This window comes from Orussus abietinus, unplaced genomic scaffold (genome assembly GCF_000612105.2).
Source record: "Orussus abietinus isolate OABI.00-Male unplaced genomic scaffold, Oabi_2.0 scaffold433, whole genome shotgun sequence".
NCBI lineage: Eukaryota > Metazoa > Arthropoda > Insecta > Hymenoptera > Orussidae > Orussus > Orussus abietinus.
Window position 1 is genome coordinate 5,179 of NW_019394578.1, and position 20,071 is coordinate 25,249.

At 44.2% G+C, this 20,071-nt stretch overlaps 1 protein-coding gene across 1 annotated transcript in view; it reads right to left on the minus strand.

Moving 5' to 3' along the window:
• Positions 1–424: 424 nt before the first annotated feature.
• LOC111674025 (protein FAM117B-like) overlaps positions 425–20,071 on the minus strand; it is a gene marked incomplete at its 3' end in the record, with an annotated part of 56,836 nt that continues 37,189 nt past the window's right edge. The window contains exon 3 of the mRNA XM_023432762.1: positions 425–1,688. Within this exon, the coding sequence (XP_023288530.1) occupies positions 425–808 (384 nt within the window). The remainder of the gene's footprint in view (positions 1,689–20,071) is intronic.

Here is a 20,071-nt window from a genome sequence, read left to right on the forward strand (position 1 = left end):
TTATAAACGTTATTTAATTTTTATAATAAAAATAGAAATCCCCCGAGTATCGGGACCTTCCTTAGAACCTCCTCGTTCAAGATGCACAATTTTAAACGATTCGGTGTACCCTATTCGGAAAAAGTGTCACAAACGATTGCCTCCTACTTCGCCACTTTCATATCCCCTATAAACGTGGAAACGTCCGATACGATCTGTAGCTTTCTTACGCATCGCGCAGATGTGGCAAAAGCGAGGTGTCGAGCAACGATTCCGCGACAAGCATCCCGGATTACAGGACGGCGCCAATAAAACCTAAATCGCAGAAAATTCTGAACGCGGAAAGTATCCTCCTCTGAGCGAGATTCGATAAAAATGAGGGGATCGAATCTCGCGCTTCTTTGAGAAACTACATCCAGATCGTGGACACGGTGGTGGTACGTACCTGCAGTCGAGTCCGGATTCTGGAGTGACGCCTGCTGACGCGAGTTCCCATGATGTTCTGGTTCTGCGAGGGCGGCGGGGGCGGCGGGGGTTGCGACCTCCTGACATCGTTCGCCACGACGGCGGCATTGGCGGAGTTCCTGATGTTGGTCGCGGCGGCGGTAGTCTTGGTCGTGGTCGTGGTGGTGGTTCCGTTGGCGACCGGGGCGTCGCGATGGCTCTTGGTTCGCCTTAGAAGTCTGCGAACGGTGTTCTTCACGGTGGCTGCAATATGCGTCCCGCCGCCACCTCCGCCCCCGCCGCCCCCGGCGTCGGTCATCCCCTTGTAGTCGACCTTCCTGACTCTGGTGGGCGCGGGGGCCACTTTGTGGCCCCCGGACTCCATGACGTACAGGGTAGCCACGGTGTCTACGTTGGGCGCTATTCTCGGTCCTTTGTAATGCCGCTTCGGGGTGACTCTTATGCCGACCCCTCGGAGGTTGGCCGATGAATCAAGCCGGACTCGTCCCGCGAGTCACGGCCGAAGAAGCCAAAGAGGCTTTAGTCGTCGGTCCAAGTTGGGACTGGAGTCGACGTCCTGACTAGAGTCTACGAGGCAAGACGGAAGTTCACCGTAAGAGCTTTTAGACGCGATCTTTGGGCCGCGCCAAGGACGTGCACCTCCTGGCTGGACTAGGCCTTTATTTGCTCTATTCCGTTGTTGCGCGGCCAGATCATGCCGAGAACCTTCCACCGGACTATCGCCTCTCCTAGATACGATCTTTTCTGGGCCGCAACCTTCTTGTTGTATCTTCTCGAGCATAGGACTCGTTCCTTCATCCAATTCGATCGTTCCACGTGTTTCCAACGCCTGGATGTTCACCTCGGCGCCTCCGGTCCGCCCTCCTTCCGGGAACCAAGATAGGCTTCTTCGATCCCTAGTTCCCAAGAATCGAAGTTTCCAAGCTCTGGAGTCTTTCCTCGTAAAGTCGATGACTCGAGCTCTCTCCCGCGTTCTCCAGACTCCGAAAGATGGTTCAAATATTCCCGAGTTCCGTCCGCTTATCGTTGTTCCCTCGACTCGAGGTTCCAGCTGAGTCGTCCGGTCGGCCGGAGTTCGATGCGTCGAGCTTTTCGGCCTTCACGGTTCGCGACTCAGGGCTTTCGTCCCTCCGTGGCTCTAGATTGGTTTCCGATGATCAAATGGCTTCGGCTGCTCGACGTCCGACCCGGTCGGACCTCTAGAGCCTTGCTTTCGATATACCGCGCGTCTCGTCGGGACCCACCTGCGGCGGAAAGGAAGGCGTTTAACCTTAATCGTTCCCCCAAGACCTCGTCGCGGATTTCGTCTCCGTGGGGAAAGAAAGCGCGTCGACTTCGCGTTAACCCCTCTTCCCCGGGAGAAGAAGTCGACGTAGGGATTCCTTGCGTGTCTGCCTCGAAGCGCGTCCTGACCGCGCTATTGCTCCGCGGTGACGTTTACGCAACGCGGTTGCAACGCTATCCGGCCGATTTGCATCAGAGGACAACTTCCACGTGATCCGCTATCGCAACCGAGCTTTCCGTATTTATACACACCTCCCGTGGAGACCGTTTTTGAACGACTACGCGGAGTCATGCAAGGGCGCAAGTGCGTTTGTTCCATGGAAATTAATTACGCGCGCATTCAACGAAATTCGTCAAATGAAGAGGAGTACATCGGTAGAAATTGTTGCTCATAAAATATCGGGAAAGCGGGGGCGGTACCGTTACGTTCCCGATAATTACGGTTTCGCACTTGAAACGTAACCCGGGTGGGGTGACGAGCAAAATATTTCACGCGAATTCCGCAACAAAATCGAAATATATGATGTACTTAAATATTACATCGAATAAAGAGCATGCTACCCTTTTCGAAAGATATTGCCACTTAAATCTTTTTGATTTGAGGAATTTTACTAAATTAATATCTCGCCTTCGACTTAAGGGTAATAAATTGGACCCGATGGCGGATAGCAAAAGTATAGCAGACTTCGCGACGACAACGGTGGTGTCGATCCGTCTCGCAAACAAAGGGAGATGGGAAGGGCGACATTGATATACGTGCGAATTATCGGAGGATATACATGTGTAGCTATTTGCGAATGACGTCACCGGTGGCTCGACAGTGTCCAGTCAAGTTCAGCAAAGACGCGCCCAAGACTTTTTCCCGTTCTTTTTCGACCTCTGCCGTCTCTTCGATGAAGTCATAAGAGACTCTTTTGTCCGCCCATCGAGGTGAAACATTGCCCGGCTCGAGCAAACGTCATTATTTCTTCCTGACGTAACGATAATTGATTCCAGAGAGAGTTTACGTCGCGTTGTACCGTCATAGATGTTGATTCACGTCGAATGAGTTAGAGCTTTACTAACGAGAATTAACTAGAACTCAGCAGGCTGTAATTCGCCGCAAATAAGAACGAGGACGAAATATATAAATATTACCATTCGTATAATTATCGAAACGTTAATACGGATTACAAGGCCCAGTCAGTTCGAGCTTGCACCAATAAAAATCGATGGAAATTTACATGCATTTTGATACACTTCATAAGTTAAGATTCAAATAGAAAAACGTTAAATGGAAGAATTACAAATTAGAAAACGTATGAATACACTTAACATTGTATATTTACCGCATTGGGGCATTTTTACTTGAATTTAATGTAATATTACATTATAATTTTATATAATTTAACTCAGATGCTGAATGTGATATTATAGAGACAATGTATTTTTATCGTAATTTATCGCGGCATCAAAATAACCAACGATTGAGCATGTACATTTACATGGGCATTTTTATCAGGATGCAAGAAGATTGGAAATTCGCGGAATTAAATACATCGGAATTTTTAGCGATTTTGTCACTTTTATTCGAGTCGCTCCCGAGGTGCGGCGTCACTCCTAGAAATTGCGATATATGATAAGCGCGCAGACATGTTGCGTTCGTATGAACATACGCGCGCAAACCCAGAAAAATCCGACAAAAGGTCATTATTCTTTTCATGAGATCACGAGCACGGTAAGTAATTCCCGTAAGCGTTTGCGCGAATTATTCGCGACGCGCCGTCATGGATATTGATTCACGTCGGGCGACTCGCGGAGCTCCGGTAATAAGGGAAAATGAAATCAGCGGTTTATAATTTATGACAACAAGAAATCAACTGGATGGGGAACCGTAATGGGCACGTAACGATCTGAAAATTATTGCAAATCATAAAGCGCGAGGTAGAGTCGGCCGATATTAAGGTAATAACCGAATTATCGATATTACCTTAAACATTCTCCACGAACTCTTGTAGGTATATGTAGGTATATGATATCTCGCAAAAAATACACGCGAAAAGCGTCTTCGAAGAGTATGATAGAGTGTGAGAGTATGCCTGGTCTTAAAAAATTCTATTGTATTTTATCTTAAATATTCTTTCTGAATCCTCGTAGGCACATGTACATGGAAAAAAATGTACTCAAAAGACATCAAGGTGTATCACTTTCAGCTAAGTTTGATTTTCAAAAGTTTCATATCATTTAAAACGTTTTTCGCAAACTCTTGCAGGCATATGTATTTAGCAAAAAATGTACGCGAAAAAGGACTTCGAAATGTATCGTGACCTCACTTTTTGCTAAATTTTGTGTTCAAAAATTCCTATATAACAGCGATGACTGGGCACCGGTTTCGCGCATCATAATCGACGGTTATCTCCGAAGCAACTCGCCAGTGACGTCATTTGGGACAACCTGGAAGAACGACGATTACCGATGGTTCCGCGAACGAAAGGACGCCCTTAATGGACGATCGAATGGAGACACGGCCTCGGTTTGTCTCGGCTTCAATTGGCGGTGGACGAATCGCGTCCACTGGCTCATGATTCTCGAGGACAACTCGAGAGGAAAGCCAGTCGGCAAGTATCCTCGAATATCCCCGGGATACGCCAAGAATTTAATCCCGGCCCGTGCGGAAACTCTCTGGGAATTTGCAGGACTTCCGATCCCCCGGAGAATCCCTCCGAACTTCTCCGGGAGGAAATGCTTCCGACTAGGCGAAACTTTACGCTCGCGAGACGAACGGTCAAGTTCTGCAAGGGATTATTAAGTTACTCGAATTACCGCCGAGTGTTCTGCGAAAACAATCGCTATCAATCTACTTGCACCACCTCCGAGCACTGGAGTCGCGTGCTCTAAATTTGACCGGTTTATCTGCTGTAGAAAATGCAAAGATTTTTAAAAACTCTTGCAATTGAAACATTTCAAACTGAATACTTTGATTTTAGCGGTCGATTGTCGTTGATGAGAAAACAATCGCGCTCAATCTACTTGCATCGTTTCCTAGTACTGAAATCGCGTGTTCTAAATTTGACCGGCGATCTCTTGTAGAAAATGCAAAGATTTGTAAAACCACTTGCAATAAAAACGTTACAAACTGAACACTTTTAATTCCGTAGTCGATTATCGTCGTAGATGGGAACTTTAATAAAAAATATTGTCCCCAGAACGAGGTATAATCGCACACTAACAAATAATTTGATCGCGGATAATGACTGTCAAGTATGTCACAAAGAAGCCGACGCGTGATACGTAAGAAATTAATTTACTCGAACTCGCGATTTCTTTTAGACCTGATCGTACCTATTAGTCGACTATTAGCCGTCTTTTTTATCATCGCGGTGAAATACTATTTGCAAAAATATTGCGAACCGACTAACGAGAATATATGCACAAACGGCAACGTACATTTACGGGCCAATTTGCAGGCAGCACATTGTAGTGGCGACTTCTCCGAGGAACATAAACGCATTGTTTGTTCCCCGATAACTAGGCCGAAACGAATAAATCAATATTTACATCGACTGCACTTAAGTTTAGCCCTGCTCCGACGTATCCATTTTTGCCCATTAATTACGTATTTCCCGGTAGAAAACGTCTTTTCTCCTAAGCGCGAAGGAGCTATTGATATTCCAGACATTCTTGGCCGTTCCAAGGCGACAAAATCCCGGTTATTCGAACACAAGAGTCATTTAGAGCGAATTGTGGAGTCAATGCTTATTGTGCGATGTGCGAAAGTAGGTCTCCACGAGGAACTCAGGGGAATTGATTTTCGCGTTTCACCGCTGACATTTTACTCGTTCTCAATTTACGTTAATCAATTCCCCATTTGCTGGCACAGCTAGACAAAAGGACTGGCGCGTTCCGCGAGCGTTACCCCGGACAAAAAGACAAACAAATAAATAAATAAATAAAGAATCGAAAAATTATCAGATTTCGAAATCCCCGAGGAAGACTCCCGTTCTTCCAGTCCTGTGCACAGAGAGCAAGTCAGGCAAACCCTTCGAAATAACTCAGAGGTGGAAAATCCTGTTCGGGGCAAGTCGCGGAGACAATGTTTACAGTGCGGGGCGCGAGAGTGGATCTCCTTGAGTGGATGGCTACTCGCTTCCACGAGAACTCGTTCGGGCATGTCGATCCGTGGGCGGATTCTCGACTCGTTACTCTCCGGCGAGATTTCAGCCGACCCATCCTCGATCCGAGAGGTTGTTTGCGTTATTGGAATCCTGAGCGCCGATTAAAATCCACAGAAAATAGGAAACGCAAACGTTTCCTCTACGCAAACCAGTAATCGATGCCAGGGGCGACTTATCGCCAGAATAAAGGCATTTACGTCTGGGGAAAAAAAGAGTCGCCTCAATGAATATCTGAGCTTAAACAGAAGTTGATAGAAAAAAGGATTTCCGAGTTTGCCGAACGTCGAGCCAATGAAACGACAAGGAACGAGCGCCCATGGAAGGGAGCCGCGAGTGCGACGATTCTCCGCAGAATTTCGGATATTATTTCCGGTATCTACGTTGGGATATAATTCGGTGCTTCACTTTAACAAAAGCCGACCAGAACGGCCGTATCCACGATATCGGCGTCTTTTGTCAAGGTTCGATCGATCCATCGACAGCCGCTATACGCTCAAGGTAACTGTGACCGTAGCCGAGATCAAGAGCTCGGCCCAGAAAAGTTCGCACTCCCGGGCGATACTCATTGTTCGGGACTCGGGAGAACGGGTCTCCCGAGGGATCGGCGTTCCCCTCCGTGCCAACTTTTCTTATATCCGGTTTACCGGCTCGACCTTGCGGCCTTCCGACATCCAATACCGGAGTAATTACCCCCCCAATATATCTTCATCGGGGTCGGTTTAGTCCCCCGACGACCTGTGTAAACCTTTTCTCCGTCTCCCTAAGGAGACCGCGTAAATCCCGTTTTTCCGGTCACCCTTCCAAATATAAGGCTCGAACCCAAAGATCGTTCGGCCTTGGGAGGGAAAGCGAGGTCACCGAAGACTCGACTCTTTCTACAAAGGTTGTTCCGGATGAGCGGAAAATAACGGGTGCATCCTTAGAACCGCCGTATTCGCGGTGCAGGAGAAGTGGAGTCAAGGTGCGGTCAAGGTCCACCCTAGGTCCATTTTGATGCATCCTTGATCCACTCCATCCCCAAAGGTCCGTTCGAGGTCTAATCAGGGCCCAGCCGGATCCAGTCGACCCACTCTCGCAACCCTCGCTCACTACGTCCATCCTCCCACTGACCCCTCTCCCCATCGCAGAGGAAAGGAAAAACCGCGCTTCGAGGCAAAATTCCCCTCCGCGTCCCAGCATGCCGCGGGGGATCCGACGAGAAGCAATACCTAACACCAGGGTCGGCTCCCAGGTTAGGACGCCGGTGCGCGCGCCGCTCGCCTCCGATGCGCGGAGTCCGCTCTCTCCCCGCTTCTCGGCAGGTAGTCGCGCGATCGGTCCGCACCGCGAGGAGGTAAACGCGGCACTATCCGCGGCACCGCGGACTTCCTAATGTCGTTAGCGGTAACCGAATTAGCGCGTTTCTCCGTCCCACATTGGCGGCGCGTGGCGTCTCGCCGCGGAGGGCCGGTGCGCGTGCGCGCTCGCCACTCGGGCTCGGACGAGGGTACGGTCGGGGGCGCGCCAGTCGGCAGGCGGTCTCGGGGCCCGGAAGAGTTGCGCGCGCACCGATGGCCGGTGCTGACTGATCGCGGGCCTCGTGCTAACTGAGCCGCGCGCCCGAGAGACGGGGACACGCGGGCACCCCGGCGCGCGCGGGCCTCCTCGCTGGATCTCGCCACGATATGTCACGGACTCGCCGCGAGCGGCCGCGCATGCGCGCGTGCGCGCCGGCCAGCACGTACGGGCCCCCCGGTGCCCGCCCGTTGAATAGAAATTAAACGGAACAACCCCGCCTCTGGATGCGTCCGTTGCACAACGAGTACTGCGTTGGAAGGAGCGAGGCGGCGCCGCAACCGAGGCTCCTCAAGTTAGGTTAGACGAGGTTGGATTAGGTTAGGTTGGGTTGGAGGACGAGCGGACCTCGCGGCCCGAGGAATTCCAGCGAGAAGGAATTCACCCTTTGCGGTCGACGAGAAGGAATCGCAATCAAAGCCCGAACGGTTCGCATTATTCGCGGCTTTCAGCCCTAAATGGGCTACCAAAGACTCGAAGCCAGCGATGGATTCGGCGTCCTTTGGGAGATAATTCGTTGTTCGCTCGAAGAATCTACAATGGCGCGCACGGAGGTAATCGTTCAGCGATGTTAACCATTTGCTCCGCAGGCGACACCTCGGCAACTGAATTAATCGCGATATGCAGTTACATTTTGTATTCACTGTCAATAGTCGGGTGACTCCGCACGTGGAGCTCCGAAATGACGTGTCACGGGAAGGAACGATCTCGTTGCTCCGATGCGTTGTCACGGTGCCTATGAGAGAAACGCGCAATGAGATAGGGAATATCGAGAGCCAATGATTCCTAAGTCCTATTCACGTTTTTTAATCTTCTTTTCACGTTACGTTTCTTTGTTGCGGCAATCGGATGAAATGCCCAATGATGGACGTCGACGTATCGACTCTGCTTTTCGTTAGACCGTGTTGATAAAAAAAAGATGTAGAAAAACAAATATAAAAAAGGAAGGAAGGAATGAAGAAACGGAAAGTTTCTCCGCCGATAGGCCATGCAAAGATACGCGACCCGATGATAACGGCCCCGAAGACGAGAGTCGAAAGTCGCCAAAGTCAAGGGTCGACAATCATCGTCGCCGATTGCGTTTCGTCGACGCGTTCCCTTCGCCGGTAGCGGGAAATCGCGAGCGAAAGTACGCGGTGGCTTCGATCGGGCCCCGATAGAAAACCGCGAGGGATTAACGCGTGGCGATTTTACGCGCTGATTGCGTCACGTAGTCGCCGCAGCACGCAGGTGCGCCGTGATTCGCAGGTGAACGAAGGTGCACCTTGCCGAGCCGATCGACCGATTTGCGCCGCTAGATTTTTACCAGAGCCTCCTTCTGCACGCTATCACGCGCGGTATCGCGCACGTTCTCCCATATGAGGTAGAACGGAATAGGAGAGACAAGACGTCGATCGAGTTAAGCTCCTAAGAAGGAAGGATTCCAAATTATGAACCTCTTAAACCATTTATTGGTAATAACGTTAATACCAATGAAAACTTTTACGCCAGTTTTGTTAATGCTAAAACAAAAAGATGAGTATAAATAGTAATTTACTGTAAAGGAGAATACATTAAACAAGCGTTTCACGTTGTAAATCGGATCCCTTTCGTAACATGCGGATTTACACCTATTACCGTCCCATGTTCCCTTTAAAAAACAATGGGAAAGAAAGGCTTCAAATGGTTCAAATAGCGATACTCTATACTAGAATGAGATGGAACAATGAGAAATACTCGAGATGGAAATGCTATTATGATAATAAATGTACCCTGTTCAAAATGTTACGTTATTTCGAATATAATTATATACCAAAACCAGGAATAGCAACACCTGATATTAAAATCAGACGCATGTGCTATATTCCGAGAAACATTATTTCTAAGTGAGAATTTGTACGAAAGTATCCAAAACTTTGCAGAAAATTGTAAGACCGAAAAAGAAATTTGCGCAAATGTTAATAAATGTACTACAACGCGCTCTTCACAAAATGCATACAATTGTGTTTGTGTACGTAATCGAAAATTACAACACAAAAGAATTGAAAATTTATACATGCTCCATGAAATTCGTAGATCTTGAAAAAACCTCGACCATATGTATACTGTATGTATACTATATGTATACTATATTTTGAAAAGATAGTTTCGAAAGCGTGACCATATTTCTTCGTACCCTGAAGTCGATACCGTGATCCTTAGATCCTTAGATCTCGAAGCACCGCTTATCACTTCTAATTCTTTTCACAAATCGGACTCGTGTATGACCATCGATGAACCTATACGTATCGATATCAACCTCGCAATTTGCGATCATCCCGGTTGATGAAGTTTCTCCATAACCTTCATCAATTCGTTTCTTCATTATCGTCATTTCCTAGATCCATTTTTTATTCATTCGCGTTGAGTAACTTGTAGGTGATGCGCAAATGGATACGCATCCGTGGATTTTTCAACTATCGCGTCGGTGTGCGTCAACGCGAAAACAACTCGCAGTCTGCCGGGAAGCGTACGTAGAAAATTAATGGAACAACGACTACAGTCTTGTGTCTTATGCGTGTCGACTCAAAGGCAGTTAACTTGCCTCGAAAAACCGAGGACTCAATCTAAGACGACACGCGGCTCCATCGATAATACGGATCGCGTTTAATGGCCTTTCGACCCGTTGTGGTTCTTTCATTGAGTCAATTTGTCACGTTATAACAAAGGACACTCCTGTTTAGCATCTCGATGTCGCGTACAAAAGGGATGGTTTGCCGGCGAAACGACGAAACGATCAGCCGGCGTCATCCTTCCGCAGGGATAAAACTTTCCTCCGAGAAGTCGCGATTTTTTCGCATTACGTGGATTCGCGTCAAAAGGGAAAAAAGCGAGAAATGGTTACACGGACAGATAACCGCGACTACTGAAAGCTTCACCGTTCCGCAATATAATACCAGAGGGTAATCTTGGAATGCCGTTGCGAGAAGTAACGCAAATTTAAATGATTCGTAAAGATAATTTTGTAGTCCGGTATAATTAATCAATAATTCCTGTAATTCAGAAGGTATGATCTTAAGGCGCCTCGTTGCCGATGTTATAAAGTAAAATAATAGTAGTTGCTACAATTGTTGACTGCAACATCCATGGTGTAACTACACGCCCTGATAAGCCAACCTCGTTAAGTAGATACCGTTACCACATCGGTTATGATACTTAGGAGAGAAAAATTTTAGCATTCGACGGTAATTACGTCAATAATCCGAGACTCGTGAAAAGCGTTTCCAATGGAATTGGGAGCGAGAGAATTAAAATAAGATATTTTTACGACACACGATTACTCTCAAAGTGAGTTGGGCCGCGCACCTGCTTCCCAGAGCTTCCGATTGTGTTCTGTCCAGACTAATTCCGCTTTAATATGTGTTAATAATGACCTCATGTGTTGTTTTTGCAATTAGCTGCCAATCGACAAAACAGCGATTTGACGTATTGCCGGGAACAGTGACCAGTCGTGATCCCGAATCGGATTCTTGATAGGAAGAGCGATTCTTCGTCATTGCTGGCGTTCTACCTATTCCCGAAGAAAACCGTGCAAGAGATTCGATGACTAATCCTCGGAAACATCAAAGCCGAGTTGTTTTTCAGATAACTACTGCTTCCGCCCACTCGAAACTCCGCTCTACTCGTTTTCTCTCTTTTTCTCCGCTTGTCTCGCCAAGCGGAACTTCGTGAATTTTTCAGATATTCGCGAAACGGCCGAGACGTGCCAAGGAATAAGAGTTCCATCGATTTTACCGGAATTGCTGACCCGTTATTAATTTAATCCGTTTCTTGCATAAACGCAACAGTAAATATTGAAAAAAAAGGAGCTTAAAATTTTACACAATTATTTATTAATATTTCTTTACATAGAAGTCCTCTTTTCGAAACGCCGACTTTAAATATTTGTCCGGAACGCGGTTAAACATACAAGATCTGTAAATACGACGCGTTGTCCCGACGCATTCCCTAAATCTGACGACCACCCGTCGAAAAGAACAAATGCTGAAATCGTGATCTCTAATCTATGGGCATGGCCAAATCGTCTATATTTCATCGGAACCAACCGTCCGTCTTTGTCCTCGAGTTGAGGGGTCAGATGTGGACATAACCCACATTCCGTATCAATACGATTTCAGATTTGCGGCCTTCTTCCCTGACGTGACAATCATCAAACGTCGATTCAGGGACGATTCATTAGCGCCGAGAGCGACGATGCCTTTTACAATCCTAACGGAATGGTATTCAACATTAATACTAAGTTTTTTCAAAACCCATAATTCCACGTAGCCATTTTCAAAATGTTGACCTAAAGTACCAACAAAAAGGTCCACAAAATAACTCGATAATTCAAGAATTCCCCGTGAAAAAAAAATTGTTTCTCAATAAAGTACCAATGAGAACCAAATTCTGGAAATAAGCAGGACAACCGGATTGGAAAAAGCAAAATCCTTGCCTCCCAGGACTCTGGGTCGCGTCGGAGATAATTAACAAGCCAGCGGTGTTTTTACGACGAGTCGGGGTCTGATGCAAAACTTGAAATAAGAATTTCAACCCCTTCGCGGCGTGGATTTTAGCTCGTAATTTTCCGAGGGAAAAAACACCTACTCTGGAATAGAAAACTTCGTAGACTGCATTTCTTTCCTGCGAGGCAGTCTCGGCATCGAAAGCACTTCGAAAAAGCCGCGAACCCTTTCTTCTAAGGCGTAGCAAGACGCACCGTAATGCATGGGTTGCTGACCTGGCCTAACGCGGTACGTTTACAGGACCAGATTTAAAGGGCGTGAATGGCAGCGCACCGCAGCGGATCAATAGGCCTTCTTCTAAACACATGCAAATTTTTCGTGTACGTAATTTCGGGCGGGGAATAAGGTCAGCCTGGGAAGTACACGGAGTATATGCAAAGTAATTTACATAAGCGCGGTTTAGCATCTCCCGGGTTGACCTTACTTCTGACACCGATGCACGTACACGCTTTGTCGGGGGAGCAATTAAACACCAAACAACGGTGCCGTGCGGCTTTTTGTCCCAATAGTGGGGAGGGGAACAAAATATCTACATACAAGCAGGTGTAAACGTGTATGAATAATCGCGCCCCATAACAGAAGAGAGACAAATTGTTGACAATTGACGATGCGCGCGATCCAGTGACGCATCCCTCGGCCGCTGAAACAGCGGCCGTCACAACGCGGATCTTTAACGCGGAATCTGGAATCATAAAGTGGACGCATGATACGAGATATGAGATTATGTGTGCGGTAACTTAGACGAACCGCCGCGGCCGTGAGTGCATCTGCCCCCACCGACGAGGACTCGTGCTTATAACATTGCACGAGAACGAGATTTATGTAAAAGTCGAAGTCAAGTTTACATTCGTAATTTCATCATAGGGCGGCATTTTAGAATACGCGTTAAATGCCCAGGGAAAGGTCACAAGCGAAAATATGAAACAACTCGCATCCAAAGACGGCGCCCCTTTTGTTGGCAAACCCTGGCCGCTAATTTATGTCGCAGGGTCAAATGGATAATTCGTAGGCAGATATGCGAATTAGAAGGACGTTTAAGAACACGCGACCAATGTCTAATAAAGAGCAGGAAGGAGTAATACGAAGCAGCGTGGACGAAGTTTACGTCACTTGACGGTAAATCGAACAAATCGGAAATATTGACGCACAGTTCTTTGCGGTTTCTTCATCTGACTTATGAGCGATTTCCTTTCTCTGTAATGTTGCGACGCATCTAAAATTTTACGACGTACGACGGATCTTAAAATCCAGAAAAGAGGTCTTTGAGCTCGAACGTGCTCCACGAAAAGTGAAATTAAGAGTATCTGGAAGTACCCTAGGATTACCGATTGGCACGCGCTGATAAGTAAAATCGAGGGCAGGCTGTCAGGACGAGTGGCAGTTAAATTTCAGGCGTGCATTCCGCATGCATTCCGCGTGCATCTACACCGTAACGCGTGGTCTTCCTTACGAAACGGGACGAGATGGTCGAGTCCATTAATTAGACTAATTGGAGAATCGGCCTCTCCAGTGACATGCGCCCGTGGCTTTCCGCGCAGTCCCTCCTCGTTTTCTAGCCCATTCGCCCAAATGGGAGTTTCCGCGCGATCTCTCAGAATCTCGCGAGAAATTGCCCGTGCCCCGATTGCCGCCTGATGATCATTAATGCCGTGCAAGCGTTCGCGATCGGCCTTCGATTTATCGACCCGCGCCATCCCCACGAGGACGCGTCATAATCAACCCAAGGTACACTCGACATCCTTGACATTGACTAAACATCGGCAAGTCCTTGACGGATTTTGGCAAAGCATCCGACAATACGATATCGAGCATTCGCCTTAACCGTCTGAAAAATTTAAGCGTTATTATCAATCGCCTGCAAATTCTTCTCTGAATCAGACCCGGAATTAGGCATTTATATAGTAGGCGGGAAATATATGTCTATAAAAAAATTCGCAACGAGGTATTCATAAATTGGAAATATAAACATAAGAAAGAAATGGAAAGAGGATCTTCCAAAAGGTAACTAAAATTTAGCAGGATTTGTCGTATCGACGAGTGGTCACTCGATGGTGGCAATTCCTTTTCTTTTTTTTTTTTTTCCTTGCCAATGAAATGACATCACGTCTCAGTGATCTCACCAGGCTGCTTAACAATGCCACCTGACAAGGTGCCGAGTGTTAAAGCGCGTCCGGTCGAGGTAACTTTGTGCCTGGCATTATGGTACTTTTACGCGATCACTACGGCAGCTGGTAATGCCAGACACGACTCCGGCTCTGTTCAATAATTGTAGAGTAGCGAGTACGAACGAGCAGCAAATAACGTATCCGTTCCTACCAGCTGCTGCTGCAGTTATGGATCCCGTGAAAGGATACGGTGTGTGAAACTGAATAGTCCCGATAATTAATAGTTCAATAAAATTATTGATAAAATTGATAGCCTTTTCCGGCCTTCGATAAAAAACGAGTACCATGAACTGCCCCAACGACACGTGTCCTTCTATCCGCCTTCCTGGTACCTAAATTTTTATTTCCTTTCAAAGATTTGATCGCATCTCTAATTATGATACCATAATTGAAGGATCAATTTCGGACCTATTAAAATAAATCAGAAACAACCCGGTGTCCCCTGCTCCGCAGTCTTTAATGTTCTTTAGTCTTTAGTCTTTCCCTGTCCTTTAATTCGCTAATTAAACATTATTCGATATGCATGGATCTTCTTCCTGAACGAGAAGTCTCGTTCATCGGACACCGCCGACTGCATTAACGAGCCGGTTAACAGGATTGTGTAATTTCGCGGTACAATTGTGCGTCGTCGACTTGCATAGCCTTGACGACCTCGACGAAACGAACGAGCGGCCGAGAAAATTACACATTTCAAAATGCCCGCCAACAGAGCAATTGAACTTCAGATTGCATTTTTTAGACGCGTAAATCTATGGCGAAATCGGCCGATCACGAGGATATCCGATACTTTGACGATTACCGTTCAGGATCTTGTCGCGAATGTTAGTCGATACTTTGTAGATTGCCGTTTATTAGCCTCGAAATGCTCCTACTTACTCGATGCGTAATAATCGATATTTGTCCCGGTTGTCGCTAATTCCTCTCTGTACGTGTATTGGTATTTAGCCGACCACCAGCGGGGGTCATTAAATATTGTCGTCCGCATTAACGAGCCGGTTAACGGGATTGTATAATGCCGCGGTACAATTGTGCATCGTCAACTTATGTAGCCTTGACGACCTCAGAAGAGCAAAGAAGCAGCTGAGAAGATTGCCTCCTTTCATTTTTCTCTTCCGCGACGGAAAAATGACAAACTGAAGTGCAAACCACGAATTAAAAAGAAAAAACGTCAAATCGTAACAAAAAATGAAAATGTTAATATATTCGATAATTTTAATGACTCTCCAAGATCTAATTATAAACGCAAGTTCTCCTCTCTCAAGCGGCATTCTTTGTCGGAGAAGAAATATACTTATTTAATCCCCTCAAAACACCTTCGGTGTACAAAAATTTAGCAAAATACATTTATCTTTATTTAAATAATTGCAAAAGTAGCTTAAGTTGTTCCGTTCCTATGAAAAGCTGAAATTAGCTATTTTTGCCAAATAGGTATAGTAGAACTCATAGTAAAGTAGAATTCATTCCATTAAGGTGAAGTGAAACCCCCTTCAAATCAGTCGATTCGAATACAACACTTTTTTTTAAGGATAAAAAACCAAACTATCCGAAACTTTGACACGTCACTCCTGATCATCTAAGAATTGTCCTGACACGTTCAAAATTTGGATTTTTAGAAAAAATTTTTTAACTTAGCCCAGACCAGAATCAAAATGGCGTCGAACTCTCATATTTCGATCAGTATACAATTATCGAAGGCTCTGATATGAGAATCGAAAGGGTCAGGACAATTTTACGACAATTTAGAACACTCTGGTAATCGATAAACTCGCATTTATACGGGATAAAGGCAAAAAAAGTGTTGTATGCGCTTCCATGCTAAAACGATGGGAATACGAGGTCTCGGAGTGGAAATTTAATTGACCTGGAAATCACAGATGGCGCAGGGGATCCCTCTGCAGTCAATTAGGGCCCCAGAAAGCATGAATCCAGAGGATTTCTGTAGTTTTGCTTCGATTTCTTGGTAGTTATTGTACGAAAACGACAGATGGAGTATGCCATTTGGTACAATACCCAATATAATTCAACACAGCTGTCGATATAAAAACGAACGTCGGCAACGTAGTCATTTAGAAAAATCTTCTTTATCGACGTCGATTAAGTTCCTCGACGTGTTTCACTTCACCTTAAAGTCTCAGCTAAAATCTTTTTGATAAATGTCACAGTACATTTGGTTTCACGTATGTTGTATGTACAAAATTTTCTGCTTCCTCAAACCGGAGACAAATATTAAAAACTATATCGAAAAAAATAAAAAATTACAAACTAAATTTGCAAACAATAATTTATTTGGCGAGCAACAAAATAATCGTATGTTAGGAATATACCCCGGGTGCTCGGCATATAAAATATTGTTTTCAAATTTAATTTCTAATTTTTTTATTTGTTTCGATATAGTTTTTAATATTTGTCCTCCGTTTTGAGGAAGACAAATATTATGGAATGAATGTTCTACTATACCTATTTGGCAAAAATAGCTGATTTGAGCGTTTCATCAGAACGAAGCAATTTGAGCTTTTTTGCAATTATTTGAATAAAGATAAATATATTTGTCTAAATTTTTGTACACCGAAGATGTTTTGAGGGGGTTTCAGTCCTTTTTGTAAAAAGAAATATTAATGTCTTTATTATTAGTAATAAAATCGGCAAATGTATGTGATACATTCCTGTAATATCAAAATATAATTACTACAAACATATAATTTGATAAAAAGTTACTAAGAATATGTATATTTTGTTAACGCAGTATACAAAAATATATTTTTTTATTTTAACATCCTCAACATTTTGAATAGCACCATAATTTATCCACCAATGTGAATGTTGAGATTCTAATATCAAATTTGGATTTAGCGACAACAAAAACCGCGAGAAACCCATTTTTATAAAAATCCTTCATTTTTACATTTTTATCCGCCATATTGGATCCACCATTTAGCATTTAAAAATTTTGTTTACAGATTTGGAAGCAATGACCATAAAGATTTGAAGAAATCATTCTTACAAACAAAATTTTAACCGTTTTTAAATTTTTTATCCGCCATTTTGCGTTTTAAAATTCTGTTGCCAGATTTGGATTCAGCGACCTCAAAAATTTATAAACCTCTTTTTTTCTTATAAAAATGTAATTTTGTAATTTCCTGTCGGCCATTTTGAAGTCCGGAATTTTGTTATCAGATTTGAGTTCAGCGGGCACGACTACCATGAGAAACTCATTTTCATAAAAATCCAACCATTTTTACATTTTTATCCGCCATATTGGATAAGCCATCTTGAATTTCAAAATTCTATTACCAGATTTGGATTAAGCGGTTATAAAAACCCTGTTAAACCGTTTTTTATAATAATCCAATAATTTTGAAATTATATTATTCGTCATATTGGGTCCGCCATTTTGAATGTTGAAATTATATTATTCGTTATATTGGGTCCGCCATTTTGAATGTTGAAATTATATTATTCGTTATATTGGGTCCGCCATTTTGAATGTTGAAATTATATTATTTGACTTAGTTTCAGCGATCTCAAAAACATCAAAAAACCTTTTTTCTATAAAAATCCAATCATTTTAAAGCTGGAATGGGTATAATTCCGTTTCGTTCCGCACGAGACGGTGTCGCATGTTGGTTCCCCAAAAACTATATGACAGTCTACCTATCATGTCAGTGCGAAAAAGTAGTCTGTGACTGGGGCGACGACGATGATGATAACGGAACCACGATTATAAGAGTGTTGAAAAACTTAGATTCTATATCTTCCCGTAGGTACTAGCGTTCGGAGCCGGGTAAATTAAAAAAATTCCTGAATTTTTGCTTGACTTTTTAGCTGATCAGACGTTCATTTCTTTTTCTATAACAATGGAGAGAGTAGATTCTCGTTTCCCCCACTCCTGAAATCTCGATCCTTGACGTATAGAACTCTATAGCGTCTCACCCGAGCTCAAGTGCGTAGGGCACATTTCCCTCAGCATACGACGCTGTGAGTTTATCTCTCAAAAATGTATTTGGTTCAAAACTACCGAGTTTCTTGATTTACGATCGAAGATCGATATTTACCCTGTACCGAGTCGATGGTAATCTCATTTTACATGATACGTATCGGTGTTTTTCATAAATATTTACAGTCTACTCCTTCATTAAGCGTTGTCGTCCGCATTAAACAGATGATTAGCACGATTGTATAACTTGCATATTCTTGGCGATCCACCTGATAAGATTGTTTCCGTGAAAATTTCCGTTGACGGAGGAATTAGTAAATCAAGTTCAAGGAGCCGATACTAAGGCCATTAATTAGTCATGTCGCGTGAAGTAAAATTGGACCCAAAGCGAGAGGTCGAAACGATGACTCTTGATCCCATTATCAGACTTGAGAGCGCGGTGGGATGTTAGTACATAATTGTACGACATTTTCAAGTGTGTGGTTCTAATGGAAGAAAGAAAAAACGAAGGTCGACCGTAATTATCAATTACGATTAAATGATTTTAAGATTACCGCTTTGTTACTAAACATGTACTTATTCTCTCAATATTCTTATACTCAAAAATATGTGTACTTATTCATGACCTTCGTGAGTAGTACTACACGGAATGTTTATTATAAAATTATTAATATACGTATTGACAATACCTAGTTTTCAAACTGATTCAATTTAGCCCTGCGCAAAATTCAATATCAAGGTTTACATATTTGTTTCTCGACTCTTCTTAAATAGTCCAGTGCACGTTGCAATAACCTGGCTCCGGAATTCTCTAATAAAATTGCGTAAAATCCGGCCACCAATCTCGTTCTCTCTAATGATAAAGTCAAGTATTCAAGTATAATTGCCAGGATTTTTAAACCTCGTTGATTTGATCGTGCGACACTTGAAATCGACGCAATCACCCGTATCATTTTTCCTGCAAACGACTATTTTCAATTTAACAAACCACTCGTTCAGCTCGTTATCGGTGATGCCTCCTTGTCCGCTAAAATTGTTTTCAATTATTCGAGTCATTTACGGAGATTATATTATCCGCAGGATTCCGCGGCACATTGTTCGACTACGCGGAATACCGGCGAAACATTATTAACTATTCGCGAAATTGACCTCTTGTCCTAAACATTCAAACGGGGAATTCTGATTATGCCCTCGTCCCGCCAATTTGCCAAGCATTTTTGAACTGGAAAAGTTCCACGGTTCCGGGCAGGATTAGCGAGTCGACCATAAAAAATGAACAAGAGACCGGGACATTAAAATGTATATCAAGATTAACTCTTTCGCTTCGAGTAATCCCGATATATGCGTTTCCTCGGTTCGTCATGACGAGCTAATCCGTCAGGTGAAATATTCCAAAACAAAAATACTCTCTTTTCATTGCCTTACCAACTTCGCAGCGAAACGACATTTGTTATCGATGCATAATAAGAATTACCAAAATCCACCCTTGAAAAATCGGTGATAAATCTTGGGTCGCATTTCGAATGGAAACGTCGTTTAAATTCTGACCTTTTTCATTTGCGCCTAAAATTGATACACAATACGTTGTGCCGTTGCAGCGTACTTAGTCGTTCATTAGTAAAGGAAGAAAACATCTAGGTAAAACAAAAACAAATAAGTAAACCAGCAAACACGAAACAACCAGGGACTTCCTTCGTGGCGAGATACGCGTTTACTTCGAGGCTAATTAAAGGTATAATTTCACAGGAAAAAGTTTACAGTCGTTTCGATGTAGACGGAAAACTACCCGCGCCAAGGACTTCGTCAATGCTCCGAAGGCGGTTTTATGTTGGAAAAGGCTTCATTAACAGCGGAGTTCGCTATCTTAAGTGGATTCCATTGAGAATGCGAATCTTTGTATCCTCGTTCAACGCCTCGTCGAGAAAATCTCGAGGCGACGAAGTCAGTGATTTTTGTAGACGGAATAACAAAGTAAGTTCATACGTCCGTATACCTACACGAGTCCAACGCGTT